The 21,218-nt window shown below is 42.8% G+C and overlaps 1 protein-coding gene across 2 annotated transcripts in view; it reads right to left on the reverse strand.

Moving 5' to 3' along the window:
• The window catches only part of Grb14 (growth factor receptor bound protein 14), a 105,765-nt gene that overhangs the window by 35,215 nt on the left and 49,332 nt on the right, over positions 1 to 21,218 (reverse strand). For both annotated transcript variants that reach the window (XM_005065191.4, XM_040745462.1), the window contains one exon: positions 7,366 to 7,522. In XM_005065191.4, the coding sequence (XP_005065248.1) occupies positions 7,366 to 7,522 (157 nt within the window). The remainder of the gene's footprint in view (positions 1 to 7,365; positions 7,523 to 21,218) is intronic.

Below are 21,218 nucleotides of genomic sequence, written 5' to 3' on the forward strand. Positions count from 1 at the left end.
TCCAGGGGATCTGTGACACTCTAGGGATCTGTGACACTCCAGGGGTCTGTGACACTCCAGGGGTCTGTGACACTCCAGGGGTCTGTGACACTCCAGGGGTCTGTGACACTCCAGGGGTCTGTGATACTCCAGGGGTATGTGACACTCCAGGGGTCTGTGATACTCCAGGGGTATGTGACACTCCAGGGGTCTGTGACACTCCAGGGGTCTGTGACACTCCAGGGGTCTGTGATACTCCAGGGGTATGTGACACTCCAGGGGTCTGTGACACTCCAGGGGTCTGTGACACTCCAGGGGTCTGTGATACTCCAGGGGTATGTGACACTCCAGGGGTCTGTGATACTCCAGGGGTCTGTGACACTCGAGAGGTCTGTGACACTCCAGGGGTCTGTGACACTCCAGGGGTCTGTGATACTCCAGGGGTATGTGACACTCCAGGGGTCTGTGATACTCCAGGGGTCTGTGACACTCGAGAGGTCTGTGACACTCCAGGGGTCTATGCTTAGTCTTCAGGAAAGATGTTCCACACTACCAGTCATCACAATCCATCTCTGTCTCTAATGACCAGGGATTTTCAGAAAGCATTCCTCACTTGCTTTTCCCCCTGGTCTACATGAGGGCATTTATGTAAACATCTCTGGTAAAATTTGGTAAATATTACATTGGTGCATGTTTTATTCAAGTATCATTATAATCTTATGTTTGCCAAAATCAGTCATTTTAAGTTTTATTTTTTAATTATGTGTGTGACACACACACATACAGAGAAGGAAGGCAGCAAGGGAGGGAGGCTGGAAGGGAGAGGAAGTGTTCCCATGGAGGCCAGAAGAGGAATGCACCCCACTGGGCATATGGAAAAAGCAGTTGTGACAACCTGCCCCCCTCAGACACAGAGGACAACTACGCCACACAAGACTAAGTGCATGGTGGCAGCTGCCTCCCTTGGCCTGCTTTCTCTCCTAGATCGTGGCACTCGGAACAGGAGCCACCATCCTGGCCACTGCTAAAGAAAATGCCCACATTTACCTTGTCAGCGCGAGTATTCTGTGAGAAAACACTAAAGGAACCAAAGTAACAGTCCAGGTGCCCAATAAAGTAGCGGGTAGCTGGATAAAGTAGGTACCTGACAATCCCAGGAGCACAACAAGGACACAAAGTGAGCAGAACAGCAACAGTGTGCCGATGATTCCACGTGTGGAGAAATGAGGGGTGAGACACGGCCTGTGCACATGGGGGTTAGGCGGGTACCCCATGGGGGTTAGGTGGGTACTCCATGAGGGTTAGGCCTGTACCCCATGGGGGTTAGGCATATACTCCATGGGGGTTAGGCAGGTACCCCATGGGGATTAGGTGGGTACCCCATGGGGGTTAGGCAGGTGCTCCATGGGGGCTAGGCAGGTACTCCATGGGGGTTAGTCCTGTACCCCATGGGGGCTAGTCCTGTACTCCATGGGGGTTAAGCCTGTACCCCATGGGGGTTAGGTGGGTACTCCATGGGGGCTAGGCAGGTACTCCATGGGGGTTAGTCCTGTACTCCATGGGGGTTAGGCCAGTACTCCATGGGGGTTAGGCCTGTACTCCATGGGGGTTAGGCCTATACTCCATGGGGGTTAGGCCTGTACTCTGGGTCCCACAGATGACTGTCAGTAAAACTCCAAGTCTCAGGTCCCCACCCAGATGGATAAAATTGGTACACAATTGGGAGAGGACCAGCTGTGAGGCTACCATAATACCTGAGGGGGAAAACAGTGGGGAGTCAGGCAGCCCTGAGAACACGTCAAAGAAACCAGGAGGCAGTTTTACTTACAGACACTTCCTACTCTTTTCTGGTAAAAATTTTTCTGGTTTGAGGACAGCTGAGAGCACAGGAGGTCAGGGCACACGATTCTCTGCGCAGAACATGTCCTAAGGGCTCCACTGAGGCCCCTGATGGTGACAATGGTAGTCACGACTCTGAAAACTGCTCAGTTATAAACAGCCCAGACAGTGCAACTGCACATTGGATCCAGATAACAGGAAAAATGCCGACCCTCTTTTGTTTGGCACAAAAAGGATAAAAACAAAAACAAAACCAGTTGCAGCTTCGGAGCAAGCTCCCCCCGCATCGCAAGACTTCTCCTGCCTCTGAGAGATGCTGTAGACATGGCTGCACATGTAAAAACGGTTTCATTAAAAGCCTCCAGCCATTCATTCTGCTTATTAAAGCCACTCCACAGTAGTGTTCACGATGGAAATCTCAGCTGCTGTAGCAATGGTACTAAAACACAATTAATCCCTCTTCCTGAGAGTGTGTAGGTATGTGCTCGAGGTATAGTGTTAATTGCCACTGCCTTGTACCACAGCTTCAATTAGGAATCCAAATGGGAGCCAGACAAACACAGAACCCCTTACGTTCCAGAGGAGCTGAAGCTGAAGCCACACCCAGTGTGCACACACACACACACACACACACACACACACACACACACACACACACACAGTTCCACTGATTCTAACAGCAGAAGGTTCCATCTGGGGAACTATAGTGACACCCAGTGGCTATCAAGGAAAGTACAAAGCAGGGCTCTATGGGCGTGTGTTGCTGCAGTGAAGTTTTAACCTTACTGTATGTAAAACTGCATTATCAGAACCGTGTCATACTATATTCTGCCATTGGACAAGTCAAAGACTTAACACCGAGTGAGGACATTTACTTCTCTCAATGATTTAGTAGATTAAAATTCTCAGCAGTATATATTTTGGGAACAGGCTATTGAGGCCACGGGTCCTCAGGTGGGAGAACTCCCAGCAACGAGCAGAGTTTCTTTCTTTGTGGTGTGGCTCTTTTGTTGCCAGCATAAGTTTCTGTGTCTCCTAAGCACAGCCCTTTTCCCTGCAGGCGGTGTGTCTCTCTGTACCTGCTACCTGCCACCAGCAGAACGGCAAGGGCACCCAGTCTCGTCCCAGCCAATCAGCAACTGCAGAGACAGACCCTCTGCCTGGCCCAGAACAGTGCGCAGGGCAGACAATGGTAAATCACAGAGAACCAGGTGGAAAATGAAGCGGTGGGCCACCCTAAGTCCGGATAAAAGCCCAAACCTCTTTAGACTCAGTGGTCCCCAGCGCTGTCTTTTAATTCTTTAGCTGACAAAAAAAAAAAAAAAAAAAAAAAAAAAAAGAACCGACCTGTGAGCTGGCACCAGAATGAAGCTCGGATACTGGGTTCAAAGTTGCCAGGCACAGAACTGTCTATGAATAGTTGCTGGAGAGTTCAGGAGAGGAAGCCATGGGAGAGGAGATTTTTCTGATATGCAAGAGAGGGGAAAGGCTTAAAACTCCCACGAACTCATTCAGGTGGACTAAAATAAAGTCGTTTATGCAAATAAATACGAATAACGACTGTGCTGAAATGACTAGCTAACTTAGGTGTAGAAGCAGACACCTGTAATCCCAGGCCTGGGGGGCACTGAGGTAGGATGCTGGCAAACTCGAGGCTAATCCGGGTTCCATAGTGTGAAAGTGATGGGGTGGAGGGAGAAAATATCCAGAGTCCTACAATGCTAATAGAAGTCATCTCAGTGTTGTAAAATTGTTTGTATCTAAATCAGAATCTTTTTATCTCTCAATCATCTACAGGGAGCTGATTGCTCTTGCGTTTAGAAGTATTTTTCAGGATGGAGAGTGCACGCTCTTGATCCAGCACTTCCCTAGGGGGCACTAAGGCCCTACTTTCTTCAATAAAACCACGGAATATTTTTTTGCATAATGACAGGCATTCCCCACTTCCTTTTACAACCTACCGGGGGAACAAATGCAAACACGTTGCTCCGACTGCTGCATGGAATACCAATGAGGGTCTCCAAAGCAAACACGGTCAAGATACACCTGCCTGTGTTTGATGCCGAGGAAGACTACAGTCCTTTAAGCTGCAGCCTCCTCACCTACTGCTCAGTCATTTAGGACTCAGGTAAAAGCAGTGTTTGTGACTACTTTGTTTGGATATGTAATCTGGGTACAAGGCCAAAAGAAAATCAACACACTGGAGGTCCAAAAGGAAATGTCTTTTCCATAGCCTTTTGTCTATGACTGATGAATCTGGGAGATGACGTTCCAGTGCTTGACTTCATTTCAGCGATATCTAGCAAATACATGAAAGCCACAAAGAACACATCATATCAATGTCTAAAAATTTGAACTCAGTGTGGAACTCACAACAATGCCAAAGGCTTCGTGGAAAATTTTTGCATGTAAAAGTGAACTTCATTCCCTAGTATAAACACTTGGTAGATTTTTGTGAGCATGGCCCCTTTGTTTACAGAACAGATTTTTATTTCTGACTTTTGAAGCTGTTCTTTAGGCGTAAATTGTGGTGACTATAATACAAAATATTTCCAAAGTTCCAAAGATGGAAATATAATAAGATTAAAGTATACAATTTGGCACTTATATGTTGTGTTAATTAATAACTGAGTAGGTAATGAAACTGTCTGGAATATGGCAAGAATCTACTGAAAGTTAACACGAGGTTTCCTGGGAATTCTCAAGAGCAGAAGTTAAACTCACCCTAATTGGCAATGGCCAAAGCCAATGGATTGGCTTTCCTGTCTGTGGAGGCAGGAGATGTCACAGGCCAGTCTAGCCCACCTTCAGAATTCAAATATCCTCAAAAGATTCTACGTGTTCCACACTCAGTTGTTGTAAGCAGTGGACCATGGTGGCAGAAAGCAGCTGTGTCCCCATTGAGGCTTCAAGAATACCCCCATCCTTTCTTTGAAGACCAGACATATCCCATAACTGTCTTCACTGAGAGGAAGTCTTCCAACACTTATTTTGTAATTTTTAATTTCATTTTACATGCCAACCACAGTTCTCCCATACCTCCTCCTGCCCCCTGGCCTCCCACTCCCCTTCACTCCCCCCAGACCACCCCCAGTCCACCCCACTTCAAAGGTAAGAGCTCCCATGAGAAGTCAACATAGTCTAGCACAATAGGTTGGGGCAGGGCTAGGACCCTCTCCCATGCATTAAGGCTGAGCATGGCATCCCACTATAGGGAATGGGCTCCAACAAACTAATTCATGTCCTGGGTTTGTATCCTAGTCCTACTTCCAGGGACCCCTCAACTAGTCCCAAACTTCATAACTGTCTCCCACATATGGAGGCCCTATTTAACTCCCCTGGAGTCTCCACAGTTGTAGGTCTAGAGTTCATGAGTTTCCACAAGCTTGGTTCAGCTGTCTCTGTAGATTTCTCCATCATGGTCTTGACCTCCCTTGCTCATATATTCCCTCCTTCCTCTCTTCCCTTGGATTCCCATAGCTGAGCCTGGCTCTTGGTTGTGATATCTGTGTCTGGTACCACCAATTACTGGATGAAGGCTTTTTTTCTAAGATTATCTCTCACTGGTACCTAAAGTTGGCAGGATAAACTAGACCTGTTGGCTAACAAGCTTCAGGGATCTACTGTTTCCACCTAGCCAGCATCGGGGTTTCAAATGCAAACAGCCACATCCAGTTTCGTAGTGGCTGCTTGAATCAAAGTCAGATCTTCATGTTTGTACCCCAAGCACTTTACTGAGCCATCTCCCCAGCTCCACAATCTTTTTAAAGCAAGTCTATCAAATAACCCTGCAGCAGCAGCATATTTTTCAGTTTCATCTCACAAGAGAAAAGGCAACTGGACCTAACTTTGGAATACTGTTTTGGGATCTAAACCCCAGAATAAATAAAACAAGGTAAAAAATTTATACTTCAGTAGTTGATGGGGGAAGTAATTTCGTGTATATGTCTCTCTTACTGGTTAATGAATAAAGCACTGTTGGCCAATAGGGAAGTAAGATAGGTGGGACTAGAAGTCGAGGAGGATTCTGGGAAATGTAGTCAAAAGTCTAGTAGAGTCTCCATGTGATTCCAGGGAAGAGAGGACATCTCAGGATGTCGTCCTTGGAAAGATAAGTCCTTCTAGAAATATATATTAGTAGTCATGGGTTAATACTTAAGACAAAACTAGCCAATAAAAAGCCCTAGACATAGGCCGGCAGTATGGTGGTAACTAATAGAGTCTCTGGTTGTTTTGGGGGTTAAAGCATCGACGGGACACAGGGTGGGAATCCCGAAACAATATGGTGCCCAACGTGGGGTCCAAACACAGGACCCTGAGATTAAGCGTCTCACGCTCTACCAAACTGGTTAATGAATAAAGCACTATTGGCCAATAGTACTTTATTCATTAGCCAGTAAGACAGACATATACACAAAAGGATTTCCCCCATCAAGAAGCTATGTCAAAAAGTGAAGGACTGTCATGATGAATGTAAAAAATCATCTACAGCTCTCTAAATAAATCACTGGAAGTAATTATGCTGTCAATAGCAAGCTATAAGAAATCATTTTGATGATTGCTTAGTAACAGTTAGATGATAAAAAGAGAAACAGTGTGTGGCACATTGAACACTTGCCCTCAGAAGATAAACATAAGACTGCAGGTGTGGTTACATATGGAATCTGAAATTATAGCACTGCTGTAGATGATGTGGGAGACCCTAAACATTGCTGAGACAGCGGAGACTTATTAGAGACAGAAGGGGACTAGGCTATCGGACCAAGGAGGCTCATCAGAGTGATGAGTCTTCAAGCTGAAGAATGCTAGCAGCCATGAGAAGCTGGAAAAAAGGAAAAAAAGAAAAAAAGTCTATCCTAGAGCCACCAAAGGAATCACCAAACCTTGATTTCGACCAAAGGCATTGACCTCACACCCCCAGAAGCATGAGATGGTAGCATTGTTATAAGCAGGCAAGTTCCTGGTAACTTGTTAAAGCAACCATGTGAACACAACACAAAGCTGAATGAATGAAATAGCTTGCCATAGCTCACTCCTTCCTTTCTCATCCACTTAAAGACAAAAGCATGCTTTCCCACCTAAGTACTTCTAAGAATAAGAAAGTAGAGAATAAAATTATTGCCAAACCCTGTTCTCACTCTAGAGGGCAATCAATTGTTTATATTTAACTAAAAGAAGACCTTAAAACTCTCTTCACAATTCACAACCCAGAGATGTATCCCATAAATATTTGAGAAAAGATCACTGTTTTTAAGTTTGATTATTATGTTTAAGTCTTTAAGAAAAACCTAGAGGGTATTCTCCCAATCAACTCAAAAGCAGACCAAACAAAATCTTTTTCTAATTTCTTGAGAGGTTTTCCTGTTGTATGAGATTTAACTATGAAATTTAACTCCTTGTTTTGGTTCTGAAATTGATCAATATCACGATTAAACTAAGGAGGGTAACAAATTTGCAACGTTTCTACCTTTGTTCCTGCTCTGTACTTTCTTTGTCCATCATCAATGGGTCCCAATGAAAAAGGTAAGGGGACTACTGTGTCCTTACCTACACCTGTGTGAGACAGGTGCTCAAAAAGGGTCCAGCTGTTGTCATCCACATAGTGGTTCTTCAGGATCAAGAGCTGGCAAACATCTCGGGCGGTGATGTCACTGGGCACTTCTAATGCCCTGCTGGTCTCATCCTCGCTGTAGACTTTAATCACCTGTGTTTGTGAGAAACAAGAGAAAGAGCTCAGAGAGCCATGCTTATTGTCTTGATTACTTTTCTGTGACAAAACACCTGAGAAAAGAAACTGAAAGAACGATTGGTCTATTTTTGGTTCATAGTTGCAAGGAATTTGTGCCAGCGTGGTGGGTCATCGTGGCAACAGGAGCTTGACGTAGTTGGTCACACTGCATCTGTAGTTAGGAAGCAGAGAGAGATGACTGTTCATGCCCAGCTCACTTCCTCTTATGTTCCAAATTCACCCAGCCCATGTAATGGTGCCACTCACATTTACATGAACCGTACCATGCCAATTAGTTCAACCTTAGTAATTCTCCAAGCATACCAAAGCTTTTGTTTCCATGGTGATCCTTTACATGTGAGGTACTGAGCGTGAAATTATGAGGTGGGTATAACAAATAAAATGGTTACCATAGAAGCGAACTAATGTGTCAATCATTCCCATTATCCACACTCTGCTTACAAGGGAGCAGAGATCACCTGCTCTGCCACACCTGACACGACACCAGTCCACAGTTTACATGTTATACCTTACAGCTGAAGACTCTCTCTTCCCAGGTCTGCTGATTTGTGTATTTGAACTCTTACCTCTCCACCCATGCACCCAGTTCAAACTGCCTTGTTCTGTATTGATCTAGATTTGACTTTTTTTCTTCAATGCTTCCACACATAAGTGATATTATGGGATAGTCTCCTTCTGTGTCTGATTTCTCACTTAAAGGAATCTCCTCTGGGTTAAGACTAGAGGCAACTAGGATAATTTTTTCTTTTTACAAAAGATCTTACTATATAACCTGGGTTGGCCTCAAACTTATTGTTTAACCCAGACTAGGTGAAATTTGCATCATTCCTCCTGTCTCAACCTTTCAAGTGCTGACATTACAAGCAAAAGCTACTATGCCCAACTCATAATCTCCCCCTTTTAAAAAGTCCATTGTGATAGTATATACAAATAAACGCCACAGCTTCTTTATACATCTGACCCTTAGGAGGACGCAGGCAGTTTCCATACCATGGCATCATTAATAACATTTCAAAGAGAATGAAACTGCAAATCTCTGTAGGTGATAGTGATTTCAGTTCTTTTGGGTAACATGGTGGTTCTATGATTTATTTCCTCCGAAACATCTGTGCCATTTTTCACAATGCTGACTAATATTGCCTTCTTCCTGCATCCAAATGGAAACCTTTCTCCCTTCTGCTCCATCACCTCCAGAGTGATGTCTTCTGGTCTCTGGAAGATGGCATCTTATAGTGTTTCTGCTTTAAATGTCTCAGTGCTCAGCAACTTCTCACACACCTGTCAGCTGACCATTAGTCTTTAGAGAAATGGTGCAGCTCATTTCTCACTCTGATGGCTTGCTGCTATTGAGCTGTAAGATAGTAGACTCCTCAGATATATGACTTTCAAATATGTAGGCAGTTCCATGCTGTTATGGAGACCTTCATTAAAATATTCCATTCAAACAAGTGTCATTCTTGTAGGTCACCAAATTTGTCCATTAAACATAAATTCCCTATAAAATCCCTTGTGCATTTCATCTTCTTACATGCTTCCACAACTAGGAACCAAATCATTTTATTCAACAACTTTTATCTTTCTCCATTTTATAAACCAAATTCCATTTGATGGCCAATCTGTCATGTCTTTACCAATCAGGTCTGTTAAAAGCTATGCCCTTCTTATCAATATTCTTCATTTCCTTTCAATATTAAATTTTGTAAACTATCCAAGAAATTTGGGTGCTCTACATTGAGACATAGTCACGAGTCCCAGAATACAACAGACTACCTAGGTATTCACATGTCCTTCAACACTTCTTTTCTCCCTTGCAATCCGTATGGCCATGGAATTGAGTGTTAGTCAGCAGAACACAAGCCGGTGGAACAGTGAGCCTCCAGATCTGTCCCATGAAATTCTTCCACATGTCCCGATTGTCTTTCACCACCCTTGCACAGAATGAAAACAACTGCACAGGCCTTGAGGAGAGTAAGGTCATGGGCAGAAGGAATTCTTGTCTCTAAATGACTTCAAGGACAATTCCCCTCACGGAGTATCCTTGTGAATAAGAAGCAAATTTTCACTCTGTTAATTCCGCGAATTAGGAGTGAGCTAGTAGAGCATCCAGTGTCCAACTGAAATGACGCAAAACTAGAAGTTTCTACAAAGGAGCCACTCAGCATTTGCCAAGCTATACTCTGTACTAGAGTTTCCAGTATCAATTATTATCTGTGCGAATTTAAGAGCACCATGTGCATGGAGATGGAGCAATGGTGTAGCTGTGCACACACACCAAAGTGAGAAACAAGAAAGTGTAGTACAGAAAACATGCCTATCATAAGAATGCCAGCATTTTACACATGGCCAGGAATTCAAACAAATGTCATAGAGAACAATGTGCCAATCCAGTCTTACCATTTTTAAGACACACTTTATTACATCACAATGAGGTAAAATCTCTTCTGTGTATTAATGGAAGGGTATGTACTGAAAGTATTAAAAGGTCATTCCTTTGACCCAGCAATTTCACTTCAGCAAAGTAACTCAAAAAACATTTTTAGTAACTTTACAAAGTGACTTTTAGGAATTCACATGGCCAACAAACCATTCATAATTCTAGTGGCATAAGTTTTCAACAATAAAAGAAAGGGATAATACTGTTCAGGGGATCTTGAAAACATTACCCAAAGAAATTATATAAGAATATTTAGAGCAAGGCCTAGTGGCACATGGATGTAATCCCAGCACTTGAGAAATAGGGACAGAATAATCCAGAATCCAAGGCCAGCCTTGGCTACGAAGTCAGTTTGAGGCCATCCTGAGAGGATGGGGTTTAAAACACACAAGCTTTTTTGGCTCCCAGTCTCCCATCCCTCTTCTTCTGACTGTCATTTCTTTCGGGAGCATTCTCCTTCCCCATGACCATCACCAGCTATCTCTCCAATTATGACTACTCATCCTCCAGCTCAGTGATATTATGCTGGAGTTCTGGGACTGGCTTTGATGGAACCCCAGACCGGGAAAGCCAGGCATCTTAAAATCAGCCATGACAGTAGTTACTCGTGGAGGCCAGTGTTGTGAGAGCCAGCAGAACTCATACAGATCTGTTCAACAATTATTGTATGGGATCTCTTTTCTTCAGAGCTGTGGAGATGTAGACCAGAGCTGCACTGGTCACAAACACAGTGGCCATGTGCAGATGCAACTCATATGGAAAAAGCCACATGCCAATATGATGAATCTTTGTGCCCAACACAATAAATATATTGAAATCCTAATCCCAGAGTGATGGTATTACCTGTGCTGTGGCCTTTGGGGGGTGATCAAACAAGGTTGTGGCTTTCCTGGATCAATTAAGATTTTATGAAATGAATCACTCTGTGATCCTACAAGGTGTCTTTCCTGTCACATGTGAAGCTCCATCTGGAACTAACATCGGTGCTCTATGCTGCCCCCGCCATGTTTATTTTGGAAAAGTCCAACTTATATTTCACCTGAATTCAAATGAATTCCTCTTCAGAAGGAAGCTATCTTGAATGCTCAGGGCATCATGATGTGCCCTCCCCACCTGTGCTAGCATGTCCCCACCCTCAGGAAAGTTTCTTTTTATTCACTATTTACACCTGTACCACAGTGACCTACCTTAAGTCGCCTGGCTTAAACAAGCCTTGCCAAGCAAATGCAGTTACCATCCATTGCAAAGCCTACCGGCATTCTGTACACAGTAAATACTCAATATGTCTTTTTGACATTCAATTTGAAACTATTTTCCACCATGGTAAATATAATTACTCAAAAATATCTTTGTTCAGGAAAGTTGTTTGTACATACAACTTTTCAGTGAAACAAAAAGATTCCAATTAGGAACTGATTCAATATGGCAGGCTCAAGTTACAAAGTCATTGAGTCATCCATAAAGCATCATGATTGCCACCAAATTTTCCTTCCTATCACCTGTCTCTTAGCAGCTCCCTTTATAGTGACTCATGTGGAGTTTCACTGTGCCGCGTTATCATCTTGATAGGCTGTTGCTCATGAGGCCACGCCTCCTACATCTGGGTCTGGCTTAGACCAGGCTGACTTTCTAAGGGAGGCTTGTACTGTGCCCACCCTGCTGTGCTGACAGTGGCCTTGGTCAAACTCTAGAAGGCGCTCCTGCCAACATCCATGTGGGCATAACCATTGGGTGAGCATAGGAGCACCAGACTCAGTGGAGCCATGAGTGTCCTGGAGCCAAAACCCAGGAAGGGCGACTGGAGAAGGATGGATGAGCTGGAAAGGACCCCTCAGTTTCCAGATCATCCCGTATGTTTTCTTACAGCAAACTCTCATCCCCTGGTGAAAACAAAGCCTGCTTTTTGCTTTCCATGTCCATCTTTTACTTCAAGGAAGTCATAAAGATGCAAAAGCTAGAGACACTCAGAAGCTCTGCTGTATTGTAATTGAGGGCAATGAAAGCAAGAGCAGGATAGAAGACTGGGAAGCAAAAAGTTTAACCACCCATCCAGGAAACCCCACTGTTTCATGCAGCCTCTATTGTTACAAATGATTACCAAGAATTGAGACATGTAAACTAAGAACCTCATGATATTTTATTATATGTATCAATTATACCCATCAGTAGCACATAAGTACCAGTAAATTAAATTGAAGAAGCAAAGCCAACAGAAACTTTTCTTGAACTTGGCCCCAATGGAAACTGAAATCTATGGAGTAAGTGTTATTGATTTTAAAAAATATTATGTACTGAAAAGAAACAATACTTTGGTTTGGACTCCATTTCAAAGTCTGATTTTTGAAAAAAACATTATTTAATGCTGATGTTTTTCAAACATACATTTCTGTGTATATGTACTTATATGCATATATGTGTGTGGTACATGTGTGCATATGTGTATATGGGTGGTATTTATGTACGTGTGTGTGCTTGTGGTGTGTGTGTGTGTGTGTGTGTGTATGTGTGTGTGTTTATGTGGTATGTGTGTGTACACCTGTGGGGAATATGTTGGTATGTGTATGCATTTATATGTTTGCATGGTGTGTGTGTGTGTGTGTGTGTGTGTGTGTGTGTGTGTGTGTGTGTATGTGTGTGGTGAGATTTTACCTAGGTTGGCAGTCCTCTGAAGCACACCCCCGGGTCTCTGGAATCCACTCAATAATAGAACATTTTCATGCTACTAGTTCAGGAAGAGAATATTCTGTCCTATGTCTATTTGTATCCCTTAAATATGTGACCACAGAAAGATAACTAAGCCTCAGCTCTTAGTTAGCAGTTAGAGTGCAGTTAGCATCTTGCAGAAACGTCACCACACGAGAGCCTTCCTATCTAAGGAAAGAAATGAGCTCCACACAGAAGCCCTGGGGCTGCTGTGTGTAAAGCCCAAGCTTGGACTGTTCAGGATGTGGGAAAACAAACAGCACAGTGTTCTTCAGATCCCTTAGAACATAATATTAGTATCCTCTTTCCTCTACAGCTGAAAACTAAAAAGGGCTGAATCTTATATAATCATGCTATTTAATAAAGGACTACTGTACATTTCTAATTAAGCATCCCAAACGCCCAGCTTGTTTTATAGTGTGAAGAAAATAGGATGAGAAGACTGATGTCATTTGAAATTGTACACCAAAGAGAGAGAGAGAGAGAGAGAGAGAGAGAGAGAGAGAGAGAGAGAGAGAGAGAGAGAGAGATTCTCCTTGGATCCAAAGAATAGAATAGGAACCAACTGACTTCAGCAATAGTTGGACAATTGAGTAACAAGTGACTCACCCCTCTGAGCAGTCTGTTTATAGCATCCCTCTAGCATAAACAGACTGCCCAAGGGAAGCCAAGGTGTTTGCAATGTCTGCGATGAGAAATCCTTCAGTGTGAGCGGAGGACCAACACACTGAACAAGTTAAGCCATTGTAAAACTGAGAAAAGAGATTTCAAAACCCACCTATTCATTTAAATAGGAGACACAACAACAGCAACCAAAATAAATAGATAAATAAATAAATAAATAAATAAATAAATAAATGGTTCACTTCAGACCAATGTTTGAGAGCCCTAGACTTAAGGAGACAAAACACTGCAAATAGAAGCTGAAGGTTGTGTCTCAAAAATAAACCAAAATAAAGACAGAGAGTCTGCTCGAGTGAGGGCAACACGCACTGCCTTGTTCTCAGAGTACTCTGTGCATTTCTGTGAAATCATCTGGAATTTGATTCTAAGAATAGATTATATGGAGAAGCCCTTGGAAAACAGCGCAGATGCTAGGCAAAGCCCTTCCCTGTCCCCACTGCTGCCCACAGCGATGGACGCGGAGGGGATCCACAGTCCCTTTCGAGCTGGGTGTAGTGGGAATGGGTCAGGATTGTTGATTGGATTTGGCATTTTAGAAGGGCTTTCCAAACTGCCATCATGGGAAACTGATAAATGCCCCCCAGAGTTCTGCCCTCATTGTCTTTTGCTTCTTCAGAGGGTAGTACAGGGCTTGTCATTCATTGGGGGGTGGGGGTATTAACCAGTAAAAAATAAAAATTAATAGAATTGGGTAAGAGAAAAAAATGATAAACACAGAGGAATGATGTCTGGGGCATGACTGTACCCAGCTTTCTCTTTTGCTGAAGTTTGTATTTTAGGAAAAAATTTAAGCTCAGGTGCTGTTAGCTAATACTGAATTTAAAATAATTTGATAAATATATTTTAAATGGCTCTTACAACTAAAATTTCAAAATGTTAAGCATAAATTTTCACTATTTTATCCTATGTATTTTGCATCTATCAATAGCATGCAATGACTATAAAATTAAAGTTAAGAGGAAAAGTCCACAGAAGAGTTCCCTGAACTGGGCTCCAACGTGGAACTTATTTTGATTCTACAATTCTTCCAAAGTTTACCACCAACTAAAGTCAGATTACAAAACATCTTCTAATGGCTCGAGATTTCTTGTTGTTTTTTTTTTAACAGATAGCAAATGTACTTAAATGTATTTTTATAGCAAGGTCAGAGCAGCCTCAAATCTTCACGCTCTTCTAAATAAGGAGTGCTGTGGCCCCAGATAAGAGGAGACAGTGGGGGGATTTTGAATTAACCCTGCATGTTTGCTTAAGGGAATGGAAATAACAAATTCATTAGTTCTTATTCCGTATCTGCCTTTCAAACACTGGATCCCTGAAACAGCTCCCCGCTCCAAAAGCCCGCGATATTCAAGAAACGCTGTTGCTTTCTTGTGTCTCTACTGTACTCTTCTCCTAGATGTGAAACACGGGAGCGAAGGAGGACGTGGCTCAGAGACGCCATGAAATATAGTCTTACATTTGAGGGAAATATTTCACAAGTATTATACCTAAGCACGAACTGTGCATTTCTAATTAGAGTAATTCAAAACAGGTAAATGCCACTAACATTAACTTTCAGGAGCTGACATAACATGATCCACCCCCAAACACTTCCTCTGCGTTTCAGCCTCATCCCACACAACCTGCTCTTTCCTCCCTGACTCCAAGCACCCTTTATCCCCCTCCATTTCTTACAAGAGCCAAGCTCTTTCCAGAACACAGGACCTTTGCACTAGTACACGTACTACAGGCAGTTTATGAACCATCTCCCCACAACCTACTTTTCTTCCCTAAAAATCTCAAACACACCATTATTTCTATGATGGAGGTTTCAATGACCTTTCCACTTTAGGGCCAGAGAATCTATTCAGTGTCTGGTGTACCTATTCCATCAACACCCAAGGCCCTTGCTACTCAGAATGCCACATGACATCAGAGTTATAGCTGCCTCCTATGATCTCTCCAGCAGCTAGTGCAACACAGGGCTCACAGTGGACAATTGAAACTGTTATTCCGTAGTGAATAGAATCATTGTCTGCAGCCCCATGTGGGACATTGGGGATTCCACAGCAGCAGTATCGAGCCCTCAAGATTGAAACCACACATGCAGACCAAAGAGAAAATATTAGCAGGTTTTCATAGCTTTTCTCAGCTGAACAAAGTCCAACCAGGGGATTGTGGTGGCGTGTTGTCATATTTGGGGTTGTGGGAAAAGTTAAAACATATAGGAAAAAACCTGGGTGGAGCAAATATTATGAGAAAAGGTACTGAGAAAGAAAAAAAGCAAATATAACAATAATAGTTATTAATACTTTTTCAGAAAACAGTCCAAAGTGCAGAGACTAGGGCTGCCTCCACGGGACTGGTGATGCTTCGCCCTTGGCAGCAGACCACAGAGGGAAAGGTAGCCTCACCCAGACCTGCTGGGCTCCTCTTTTCCTTGGTACTACCACAAGGGAGGACCGTGTCTACAACATCCAAGTAACAATACACCTCCAAAACCAGCTGGGAATATAATAATAAGGTTTAAAATACAAGTTTTGCATGGCTTTGCTTAATAGTGGCAAGACAATAGACTGTTGAATAGCCTCATGGTGATGGAATCACCAGGGAAAAGCTTTAACTACTAAAAGAAGATCTTCCCTAGACCTTTAACTCACATTTGGAGATCTGAGTTTGGGTAGGCAGGGTCCCTCAAGGTCCTACTGGCCTGGGGTCTTTAAGTTCATCCCTAACCTTTTTACTCTTAAGACTACCTCAGGATGAATGGTCAGTGAGTTTCCTGTGTGGAAATGCTGGCTTAGCAGTCACTTGGTTGCTGTTCTGCTTCATTTGGACAGTTAGAAGGAGTGCCTGGCCAAAGACAGCAGACTCAAGACTCACAGACCTGCAAAAACAGGGATCTAGCTCAACAAACAGACCCAGAATGCACTGGGGGAAGATTTAGAACGTACTAAATTAGTTCACCTTCCTTCATTGGGTGAAAATGGCCCCATGTAGCCTCAATAGTGAACATGTCCTAAAGTTGATCTGGAAAGAGATTCCAAATCACCATCTGGCTCACAGCTAGGCATCTAACCTAAGCTACTTCCACATACATATACACACACGCACACACACATACACACTACATTTCGGTGCATTTGAATCTAATGTGTGTTATAGAGTTAAGCCACAAATCCCATGCTAAGTTCCCAATGACTTCATCCAAGACATGTCTCTGAGCAGTTTTTTAAAAATATTTTAATTAATTTAATTTTTACATTCCAATCCCAGTTCCCCTTCTCTCTTCTCCTCCTACTTTCCCCTTCCCCCAACCCCACCTCCCATCTGCTCCATAGAAAGAGTAAGGCTTCCCCTAGGTCTACTAAGTCTGTCCCATCATCTCTTTGAGGCAGGACCAAGGCACCTCTCCACCCCCACACACCCCTGTGTCTAGGCTGAACAAGGTATCTCTCCGTATAGAATGGGTTCCACTAAGTCAGCTTGCGCATTAGTGTTAGATCTTGGACCCACTGCCAGTGACCTCACATATTGTCCCTGCTGCTATTGTCACCTATATTAAGGGAGTCTAGTTCAGTCTTATGCAGGTTGTCTATTTGGAGAACTGGAGTCAATGATTACTCACTAGCTTGGATCAGCTGATTCTATGGGTTTCCCCATCAAATATTCAGTGTTTTAAACACATGTAATTCATCTAGGACTAAGGTACAAATCTTCACAGGTGCTAACACTTAGCCATACTTAAAGAAGAACACACTGGTCAAGCTTATGCTGGTCACAGTGTTATCCAGCTATCTCCTTTCGGTTTTTAATTAACTATTTATTCCCAGAATAACCAGTGAGTGTGTAAATAAAAAGTTCAAAATCAGTTCACACAGTGAGAAAGAAGGACAAATGGAGAAGAGTGGAAAGGAAATAATTTAGAGAGAGGAGACCACAAGGAGAATGCAGACATGACACATCTAACTATTGTGTTTATTGAGACATGGGGTGTCGACCCATGCCCTGTTAGGAATTATTTGTCTTCATTGATTCTAAAAATATTTTTATAATTTAATGTCTCAGAAACTCACATGAAGCCTACCATACAAGGACTGTAGTATTTTTACTGGAGATAGATAAAATAACATGTTTATGTAATATACAGTGCCAGCTAGTCAATAACAAGTCACAGTCTTTCTGTGATATTTATGTGTTATTCTGTAGACTTAAAATAGCACTCACAAAAAAAATCAATTCTAGATCCTAAGGTCCCCATGCTGTGACAAATCTAGGGACAACTGATTTATATCCATGCTGTAATTCTGGGTTTTGTTAAACGCTTAAACATTTCTCATATAATCAATGTGAAATGCAAAGTGTGCATATCCTTGCTTGGAAAACAGAATTAATGTTGTCAGACTAACAAGACATGAAAGTTAGAATTCAGGCTGAATGACTAACAAAAGCCCCTAGTTTTAGAAAAGAAAAGCAGAGGCTACCTGCCCTTGCTCAGCACCTGATCCCTGGCAGAGCCATGGAGCCCATGTAGGCTCCAGCTGAATTCCTCTCCCACGCCGAGGTCAGTGCCCAATGCCTCTTTAAATGGCTACTGCCGTGTGAAATGTAGTGTAAGCATGCTAGCTAGCTCTAGCTACACACTACACCAGGATATAAATGCAATGTATGTCACAAAGCACCTGGCTTTGGAAATGCCAAAGAGTTGTTTGCTTTTTCTTTTCTTTTTTGGTTGAAAATATGCAAACATAGAAACAGCCAGCAGAGGGAGTCTTTATTCTGAGTTGGTACAGCTGTAAGCACCCGGCTCCCCCACCCACCCACCCCCAATAGCTTTCTCTGTCTGGGGTGATGGCTCAGGTTGCTGCCAAGTCTGTACATCTAAATAAAATCCTTAGGACCCACAGGGTGGAAGAAGAGGACAGACTCCCACAAGTTATTCTCCCACCTTCTCAAGGATGCCCATCTTCACCTCAAACACACACAGTAAATAAATGTAAAACGAAATAAATAAATAATATGGAAAATACATATCTTGAAAATTACAGCTGGAGGGAGGGAGGGAGAATTTTTTTTTTAATTTCTCTTTTGGAACTGTCTGAAGGCTGAGCATTTTTAATACCCTGCAGGGGTGGAAATCTTTATATTTTCGTCAAGAAGTAGTATCCAAAATGACCAAAAGTCCTACTTATTTCCTTGCCAACAAGAGATTATTATTTTTAAATTCTGGCTCAGGGGACTGGGGCACAGCCAAGAAAGCCAGCCCTTCAGACTGCCCAAGCAGGAGTCTGAGACTGTCCATCACCCTGGCTATTTTTAATCAGCCTTCTGTGCCAGGCATGGACCAAGCATTGTGGTTTACAAAATAACGTGAGGCTCAGTGCCTGTTCCCATGGAGTTACAGCCCAGGTGTCTACAGTGCTGGGAATACTGGAATTTGATCTGGGTCAAACTGGTAACTATCAAGAGATCATTTCCTACATCTTCAACCCCTCATACCTTTAAATGTACAAAGAGCTAACAGCGCTCAGTGTTGTGTTGTGTATTATCACAGAGCTTAAAGCAAAGCAAGTGTACTGTGATTAAGTCTCAAGAAGCCCTTATAGCCCTAAGTGTATTCTCAGTCACTCTGACATGTCAGCTTCCCCCCAGGCTTGGAAGTAATACTGAGGACACAGCAAGGAACAGTAATCAGAGGGCAAAAGTAGGTTGACAAAAGAGGTGAGAATTGTCCCATGTACCTAGTACAGGTAAGAGGAGAAGCTATTCTGTGAAGCAGGCACATGCAGTGTGTGTCCAGGCTGTTCTGTGAAGCCAGGCCATGCAATGTGTGTAGCTAGGATGTTGTGCAGAGCAGAGGCATACAATGTGTGCGCATAGGCTATTTTGCAAAGCATGACCTTGCAGTATGTATTCTTCAGCTGTTACATGCATCTTGGGTGTGCAGCATGTGTGCCCAGAATTTTCTGTGCCCAGCTTTCTGTCTGGGAAGAAAGGCCTAGCCTATAGCCCTGCCCCCTGTCATTTATTAGTAGGAGCTTTGTTGACAACCTTTCTCCAAACCAATCTTCCTCATCCAGAACAGGTTTTGTCACCAACCTTGTAAAGTTCTTAGAAGACTAAAGAGAATGTGACTGACTCCATGCTAGGAAGATCACAGCTGCTTTGGTGTCTACCCGTCTATGGGGAAGGCAGAGAATCTTCTTTTCTTTTCTTTTTTTTTTGTGGGGGGAGGTTAGTTTTTTGTTTTTTGAGGCAGGGTTTCTCTGTGGCGTTGGAGGCTGTCCTGGAACTAGCTCTTGTAGATCGGGCTGGCCTCGAACTCACAGAGATCCACCTGCATCTGCCTCCCGAGTGCTGGGATTAAAGGCATGCGCCACCACCGCCCAGCTGCAGAGAATCTTCTAACTTGCCAAAAGCAACAAGTTGGAGCTGGATAAAGACAATAAATAGTGAATAGGGGAGACTGTGGCTTTCCACCCTGAGGGATAAAACTCCAAGAAGAATAAAGAGAAACAACAATGCTGAGAAATCGCAGCTGTAGATCAGTAGCTTGTTTCCACACAAACCTTGTTTACACAAATGATGGGGATTGTCCTTTGAGTGGTGGTTGTTTGAAGTGCTTGAGTGGAAAGAGCGTCAGGCTTCTTTTTTCTTTTCTCTTTTCATTTTGTACATACACATAATGAGCTATCCTAAAGGAAGAATCAGCTCTGTAAACAAAGGATTAATTTATCTTTTATCTCCACTTTTTAAAGAGTTTGGGGCAATTCTGTTCAGTGTCTTTGCTGCACATTAGTTTTTGCTCTAAATTTAGGAGTATTTCACATTTGGGATTTTCAAACTAAGAATTACACTGTGGCCTTGCTGTCCATGTCACAATCAAAAGTGACACAGCACCACTGTCACAAAGCTAACCTGCAAACATTCCCAACTTTTTGGCCTTCATACAATTTGTCTTGCACAAACACGCAGTCTGTAAGGCTCTTACTAACAATCCCTGAAAGGAAAAATAGTCTAACTGCTTGTCTTCTTGCATTCCAATCTATGCTCCCAGAAAACATAGACGAGAGGAAGACAAATGTCAATTCTGTGTATTAACTATTCATTTTTGTAACTTCCACAGCAATCACAAGTACAGTTATAGAAAGCCAGCAGTGGGAACAGAATTTGTACAGTGTGTCATTCTTCTGGCACTGGTGGCATGATATAAAGGACAATAAGGTTTTAATTAAATTAATTTGCTACAGCAAAAAAAATTAGGTAATGATGTTAACAGGAAATTTAAATTCCTGATAATAGTAAAGTCTTTTTTAATTTTTTCTCATACAATTTAAACTGCTTATGAAGCTAATAAAACATGGTATTTTGAAGCCAGTCACAGTGATGCATATCTGTACTCCCAGCTCTCGGGAGGCTGTGGGAGATAATGTAGTGGTTGAAGCTATTCTGGATTACATATGGGAACTGTCTCTCAGCAAAATCACATTTTACCAACGACAGCAGATTAAAAACCAATCTAACAAGTGAACAAAAAACACAGCACATGCCTTTCCTTGGGCCTGGGAAGTAATGTACATTTGCTGGGCTTCTACCTGTGCTAATGTTTTTAAGTATTTGTCTGTTTCATGCTCACCACCAGTCCATGTAAATCCAGCATTGTAAGGAACATAGAGAAACTGCCTCTGGTGTAACAAAGGATATGCCTAGCGTTAAGGAGAGTACTGAGCTCAGGTGCCATGCTTTATACCTCTAAGACACACAATGTCCACCAAGGAATGTTGACTGAAACTTTATTTCTCAAAGAAGGAAACACTCTGTGTAAATATAGCCCAAACAGTGCTCTGGGTG

Source organism: Mesocricetus auratus, unplaced genomic scaffold (genome assembly GCF_017639785.1).
Source record: "Mesocricetus auratus isolate SY011 unplaced genomic scaffold, BCM_Maur_2.0 Super-Scaffold_100004, whole genome shotgun sequence".
NCBI classification, from domain to species: Eukaryota; Metazoa; Chordata; class Mammalia; order Rodentia; family Cricetidae; genus Mesocricetus; species Mesocricetus auratus.